This window comes from Gekko japonicus, unplaced genomic scaffold (assembly GCF_001447785.1).
Source record: "Gekko japonicus isolate JY-2015 unplaced genomic scaffold, Gekko_japonicus_V1.1 scaffold1431, whole genome shotgun sequence".
Lineage (NCBI taxonomy): Eukaryota > Metazoa > Chordata > Lepidosauria > Squamata > Gekkonidae > Gekko > Gekko japonicus.
In genome coordinates this window covers 65,952-73,548 of record NW_015172046.1, presented here as the reverse complement: position 1 = coordinate 73,548, position 7,597 = coordinate 65,952, and the positions used below count along the sequence as shown (strand labels likewise).

At 44.8% G+C, this 7,597-nt stretch overlaps 1 protein-coding gene across 1 annotated transcript in view; it reads right to left on the bottom strand.

The window, feature by feature from the left end:
• The window catches only part of LOC107118394 (high affinity cAMP-specific and IBMX-insensitive 3',5'-cyclic phosphodiesterase 8A-like), a 60,119-nt gene that overhangs the window by 41,480 nt on the left and 11,042 nt on the right, over positions 1-7,597 (bottom strand). The window contains exons 2-3 of the mRNA XM_015420719.1: positions 4,651-4,841; positions 2,659-2,715 (exon numbers count right to left, since the gene is read on the bottom strand). Of these exons, the coding sequence (XP_015276205.1) occupies positions 2,659-2,715; positions 4,651-4,841 (248 nt within the window). The remainder of the gene's footprint in view (positions 1-2,658; positions 2,716-4,650; positions 4,842-7,597) is intronic.

Here is a 7,597-nt window from a genome sequence, read left to right as displayed (position 1 = left end):
CTTTCCCTTTTCAATTACTCTACCCAAGCCACATTTGCAAAAAGAGGGCAATTTGTCTACATAGCTATAATTGTTTTGCTTTAGTTCTCCACAAGGATCTTCTTTTGTTTACTTTGGAAAGCTACAGATGTAAAAAGACAAAACAGTGGGAAATCCGTAATCAGATATTCCTTTTTATAAAAAGGGATAACAGGAGTTGTGTGTGTGTGTGTGTGTGTGGTGGTGGTGGTGGGGTCCCGCACTCATATGGGGTCATGGCTCCCCACCCCTCCGCATGCAACTACATTCTGCACCAGCTTCCAGAACTATGCAGCTCACAGGAAAGACAGTATTGGTAGATAGACGGATAGTTTATTAGGCAACCCAGCCAGTAAATCAGCAGAATCACACTGACGTTAAAAAACATACTGACTACAGCAATAAAATAGCTAGAATAAATACAAAGGATATATAAAAATACATTAAAAGTAACAACAAGGTCAGCAGATCAGCTTAAAACTAAAACGTGATTTAGCGGGCTTTTCTAATACAGCAGCAGGCGGTACAGAATTTGGCAACAGCTTTAGAGGTAGACTGATTTTCATCTGACAGCAAATAGTTTATATAATCAGATTCTGTCATATCAGGATTTAGTTTTACAATAGGCTCAAGTTATTTGGAGCGGACCTCCTTGTACCAGGGACACCTGAGGAACATATGCGAGATAGTTCCAACTTCCCCTAAGCCGCATCTGCAAAGACTTTGTGCAAAGGGAATTCCCTCATACCTGCCCTCAAGCACCGCTGAGGGGGGAACGCTGAACACCTGGCTTTTCTGTACTTATGTTCATCGAGATAGACAAGGTATGCAGAATAAGTGGCACGGTATTTAGTTTGCACAGGCGCTGGAAAAGTTGGCTATCCAGCCAGATCAGACTGCCTCTCAGTGTCTGTTATTCTTTCTTTCACAATTACCTTGGCCTGGTCCCAGTTCAGAGCCAAAATGGCTTGAGGGGAAAGACTGAGAAGATGCAGCTTGTTATGAACAGCTTTCAGCCAATTTGACTGGAAGTTGTCTGTGAGTACCATGTGGATTAGGCCCTGAGGGTGAAAATTGACTCTAAGGCAATACCTAAGTGAGGCCAGAGTAAGTTTGACTACCATTGTCATCATGCCAGTTTCTAAACGGATAAAAGCATTAGGCACCCCCCCTTGGGACCTGAAGGACCACCCTTAAAAATTCGGAGGACTGGACCCTCTCAAGGTGGTCATAAGAGGAAGGCGGAGAGCCAAGAAAAGTGCCATAAGACATTTGTGGTATTACTTTTGCTTGAAACAATTTTAGGGCAGCCGGAACAAAGTCCGCCCCCCCTTGTATACAGGAACTTGATTATCGCATTAGCAGATCTTTCTCCTTGAGCTGCCATAGACTTAATGTGAGCACTCTTGGCCCCAGAGGCTTGAAGAATCATGTCCAAGTATTTAAAACTTAATACCTGCTCAATGTGTTGCCCGTATTGGTATTAATATGCTTTATCCACAGGATAAATAGCAGCTTCAGAGGGGGTATTCAAGTATGGAAAATCAGCCACCCTACAGGTGAATCAAAGGCAAATCACGACAATAAGCCATAGACTTGGCCAAATTAACAACCCCTTTGGGACTCCAAATCTAAGGCAGAACTCACACGATGGTGTGCCTTCCAATGTAAGTTGCTACCAAACCACAGTAAAGACCAGTTGTTTAACTACAGGGAAATTGTCCTCCCCTACCCCACAAATCATTGTTAGTCCCTCGTAATATTGAGTAACTGTAAATCGCTCAGAGCCAGCAAGCTCTGCAGGATTGAGCTATCAATAAAATTGAAAGATTATTTATTTCCTGGTGGGCTACTGTCCTAACGGCCCACTGATGGCCAAAACCGAGCACAGCTCAGCCCCCGCAATTCTGCCTGTTCCTCAAGGGGCCACCTGGCTCAGACCCTTCATCAGCAATGACCACTGGGGTCAGTTCATCAATTTCCTCCTTCTGCACTACTGGCAGTTCGGGTCAGAATGAAATAGGTAAGCGAATGCCCATTGTTGCTTCACTGAGCTGAATGCCCCTGAAACTCCCGGGGCCACCTCACTCGATTTGCTCCACGGCCATTTTCACTTCCCAATCCAGTCCTGGTAAAGAGTGTGTGCGCGTGGAGGTAGGTGGATCTCCAGCAGACACGCAAGGGCTGGACAGGAAATACTGAACCTTCACCTGCCCACCCGTTTCCCCTGCAACCCCTCCCCCTCATCCCCCAGCTCCTTCTCTCTCAGTAGGCCCAGAGGCAAAAAGTTAAGGGTGAGAAAAGGGATCAAACTCATCCCACCTGCTGCCTCTCCACTCAAAATTTTTCTCCTGCCCAACACACGTGCATACCTTTACTGCCGTTTGGCACTGACCACGTTCAAAGACACAGATCTGCTGCCATCCTGTGCAGTTCCACCTGCAGCTGTGTGCATGCGTCACAGAGGGATGCAAGAATCTGTTGTTTTGCTTTCTGCCAAACTCAGCTGGCCACATGCTGCAGCCACAAAGCCCCTCACGATTGGTTACGTGGGTCTGTCAGTTTTACTAGGCTTATTGTCATGGGGTTTGCATTCATTCATTATTGTACAGGGGAACATAAATGACATTTCTCACTTACCTTCGCACGACACCAATAATAACAGTGTTTTCAGCTGATTTTGTTGATCTAATGGACCTTTTGAGAAAATAAATGAAAGCTGATGCATTTTTTACAATACATTTTGAAATAAACCTTACAGTGTTGTTTTCCTTGGTGATTCCCCCCTCCCACACACACACACACACACACTGCTTGAGTGATGCTGGGGGTCCACCCTTGCGTTTTGGCCAGGGCCCCAGAATCACCTGCCACAATTTCCTGAAGCTTCTTTCCAGGATGTAAAATAACAACAACACAAACGGAACTGAGCATCTCAGCAACAGAGAAAATGATAACAGATTCAAATTGTAAGCTGCTTTGGGAGCCAATCTGGCTGAAAAGTGAGGTAATAAGTACATCCAACAAATGAACAACTGGGAAAAACACTTATATAATTGTTGGGGGGGGGGAGCAACTATCCAATTTCTGAAAAGCAAACAGTCCATAGTGGTCAGATGTGTGAAAATGTCCTACGGGGTGACCTTATACTCACTCACTTGGGATTAGTCAACTGCAGGGAGGGCTGCAATACAAACCCTGAGAAACAAGGTATGTACCCTACAGGCAACTCCCTTTAATGGGTGGGCAGGTAGACTGTGTATTGTTCCACCCTTCTCAGTTCACAGACACACACACCCTCCCCCCCCCCATCACAAAGTGAACTATTTTTGTCTGCTGAATGATCAACACTGGGGCCGGAGGGAGGGCTGGAATGTCACCACCATACACTTATTGGCAGGGGGGCATATGGTGTCACAAGCAAAATTTAAACCCAGAATGAAACATCAGATGCAGTACATTCAAAATATAAAAATGCGAGCAATTTCCATAAGCATTCTTTAAAAAAAATATATTACGGTTTTATGGTACCCTTGTTCCACTGACTCTTGCCATGTATTCTAACCCAAAACGTCTGGCCAAGCCAGAGAAAATGACCTGGGGAAAGAGAGCAGCATTTTTACTTCCTTCAAGTTTGCTGGTGTGATCTGGAATTTAAGCCTGCATCACCAAGTTTATGAGCCCTGTGAAGGGTGGCAACTGCCAATATCCGAGTTATCGCAGACATGTCAGTTTCCAGGCTTAAAAGCACCTTGCAATCTGTAATTGCAGCTCACCCACCAGACAGCTGAGCCAGCAAAAGGCTTAAAGAAGTGAATCTGTGCTGAGTGGTTGTCAAAACTAGGGCTGTGCATTCAGATCTTCCCAAGCTGAAAGTATACCCCCCAAATATCTTATCAGTATATTTCGGGTATATTTTGGCATCCCAAATATATCTGGGACTTTTGGGGAAAACTGGGGAAAAAAACACCCAGATATTTTTCGAGATCGGAGGAAACAGCTGGGAGGTGGGGAGACTGCTCCCAGTGTGTCTCAGTTGTTTTCCCCTGCTTTCTTTTGCAGTCCCTTTAAACCATGCTGGCAGTCCCTTTAAACCATTTAAAGGGACTACAGAAGAAATCAGGGGGGACAGTTGAGAAACGGAAGCAATGTGCTCCTGCCACTCAGCTGTGTTTTGTGGATTTGCTGCTCCTGGTTCCCCCCCCCCCCCCGCTTTCCCATCTTGGGTCTATTCTGACAAATCCCAGATCTGATTACTTTGCTGGTATTGGGATCTGGGATTTTTTAGAAATCCCCCCCCCCTTTTTTAGGTCCAATAGACCCAAACCAGAAAAGAAAGGGGGGGACGGGGGGGATGGGGGGGAATTGCACACCCCTAGTCAAAACTCTGGGCCGCTGGCTCCCAAACTGTGTGCCTTGAGAAATACAGCAATACAATAACTACAGGAGCCTGTGAAGTTTCTCCAAAAAGAGGTTGCTGTGACAATCTCACCATGACGCATGGGTTCAGGCCTAGCTCTGGAGCAGGTAATTTGGCTGCATCACTTCATCAGATTGGATCGCTCAGTTGCATCCTCTATGACAGAGATGAGGCAGAACTCCCCACCTTTCAGGAATGGCAAAGGTACTCACCTGCATAGTGATTCTGCATCAAAATATCTCGAATGTCTATGATCAATAATGATGATTTCATGATTCTTATCCAGGAAACATTCAAGAGCAGATTCAGGCGTCTTGGCAACATTACACCGATATCCAGCTCTCTCACATGCCCAGCAGAACCCATTACTCTGGTTGTCTTCTTTGGCAAACACTAAAAGAACCTAAGTCAGGGAAAACAGAACTTAAAATGTAGTTGTTAACATGCATTGCATACATTAAGTGGACAGATAGATAGATTAATATGCTCAGGGTATGTTGGATCACACATAATTTTATTGACTGATGGTGTAGTGGTTAGAGTGTCGAGCTAGGGTCTGGGTGACCCAGGTTTGAATCCCCAGTCTCCTATGGAAGCTCACTGCGTGGCCTTGGGTAAGCCACTCTATCTCAGCTTAACCTAATCTACCCTCACAGGGTTATTGTGAGGGAAAAATGGAGGACAGGAGAAGCTGCTTTGGGTCCTGATTGGGGAGAAAGGCGGGATATTAATGAAGTAAATAAACGTTTCTTCATTTATCGTTCAAAGTTTATTGCATGTAGCCAATGGCCATCACAACATGAAAGATTAAAAAAACAGTACAAAGATTGACAATACATTTAAATCTTCATTTATAGTCCACCTGTCTCACTGAGATGAAAGGCCAATTACACAATTCAAAACAAAGCAACAAGGATAGCAGGATACAATTAAAAGCAAGGCAAGTAAGGTCCGCAAAACACATACAACTAACAAGGCAAGGAGACCAGACTGCTAAATCAAGAACAATTCTTAGTTTATTACAGCAAACGAGGTTTCAATTAAATCAGAGGAAGAATTTCCTGACACCATGGTGTGTTCAACACTGGAACAGTCTCCCTCAAGAGGTGGTGGATTCTTTGTTGTTGGAGGTTTCTAAGCTTCGATTGGATACCCATCTGTTGGGGATATTATAAGCATGAGTCCTGTGTTGGCATGGGGTTGGATTAGATAACCCTGGTGGTCCCTTCCATCTGAGACTAATAAGTAAACATATAAATAATCTTATTTAAACCTTCACTTGCCCTCAACTGTACAAGAGCCAAGCCTGAGAAATAACAACTTCAGGCTATCTCACTAAGAGATAATCTTAACTCCACTGCTTTTTGTTCAGCTTCAAGAGATGTATAAAATATTTTAGGTCAGGCAGCCTTTTTTGGCCCAAGCATCTTCCCCCTGCATCAAGTCGCAGCTGACTTATGGTGACCCGGTAGGATTTTCAAGGCAAGAGACATTCAGAAGTGGGTTGCCATTGCCTGCCTTTGCATAGCGGCCCTGGTATTCTTTGGTGGTCTCCCATCCAAATACAAACCAGGGCTGACTCCGCTTAGTTTGTGAGATCTGATGAGATCAGGCTAGCTTGGGTATCCAAGCGCCTAGAGAGAAGAAAAACAACACCTACCTGTAAAGAAGCTGTTGAGTCTCCAAACAAAGGGGGAGAGGGGAAGAGACCAGGGGGTCAAGCTTGGCCAGACATGCTAGAATCAAGCCGGCACCACAGGGGGTCACTTCAGGCCCAGACAGTGTCTGTTGAAGTCTGGGAGGGGATAACAGGCCTAAACCAGGCCAGTCACCTCCTCCTACATCAACGACTTGTGGGATGCTGCTATGAGCTCCCCTCAGTTGTTTGGGCAGAGAAGCAGCCTCTCTGTGTTAAGCAAACGGATACTGTTTGGCAAGCGTGCTGACTTTTCTGCCCCTGTTTTTGTTATCTGGGCAACTGGGAACTCATAGGCCAGATTCAACCCACCAAAGCACTTTTACTTGACCCACTCATGCTTTGGCATGGTGTAATTCCACACAACAAGGGACTGCATGCAGATAGTTTCACCGCACAGGTGATGCCAGTTATTTGGGTTATGCAGTCGGCACCCCAGGAAGGAGGGTGTTGATCAGGTGGGAAAGACCTATACAATCACCTTCCCCAGATCACACTACACTGAAAACAGCTCTCACATTGATACCAGGGCATGTGAAAGACTCCACAGACACTAATATAAAATCTATGGATTAAGATATTCTTACATTTCTCCCATTATATCTACTACTGTGGCCAGGAATCTCGTAGAAAAAATGGTGTGGCCTTTATAGTCAACAAGAGAGTGCAAAAGTCAGTACTGGGATACATTCTCAAAAATGACAGAATGATTTCGGTCCGATTCCAAGGCAAACCATTCAACATCACAGTAATCCAAGTCTATGCCCCAACTACTGATGCAGAAGAGGTTGAAGTGGACCGGTTCTATGAAGACCTACAACACCTCCTATTACTAACACCAAAAATGATGTCCTCATCATCATAGGGGACTGGAATGCTAAAGTAGGAAGTCAAAAGGAACACACAAGTTTGGCCTTGGAAAGCAAAATTAAGCAGGGCAAAAGTTAACAGAGTTTTGTCAAGAGAACACACTGGCCATAGTGAACACCCTTTTCCAACAACCTAAGAGGCGACTCTACACATGGACATCACCAGATGGGCAACACCAAAATCAGATTGACTATATAATTTGCAGTCAAAGATGGAGAAGCTCTATCCAGTCAGTAAAAACAAGACCTGGAGCTGACTGTGGCTCAGATCATGAGCTACTCATTGCAAAATTCAGACTTAAACTGAAGAAAATCGGGAAAACCACGAGGCCATTTAGGTTTGACCTAGATCACATCCCTGATGAATATACAGTAGAGGTGAAGAATAGATTCAAGGGTCTAGATTTGATAGATAGAGTGCCTGAAGAACTATGGACGGAGGTTCGTGACATTGTACAGGAGGCAGCAATCACCACCATCCCAAAGAAAAAGAAATGCAAGAAAGCAAAGTGGCTGTCTGATGAGGCTTTACAAATAGCAGAGGAAAGAAAGAAAGCGAAAGGCAAAGGCAAAAAGGAAAGATTTACCCAACTG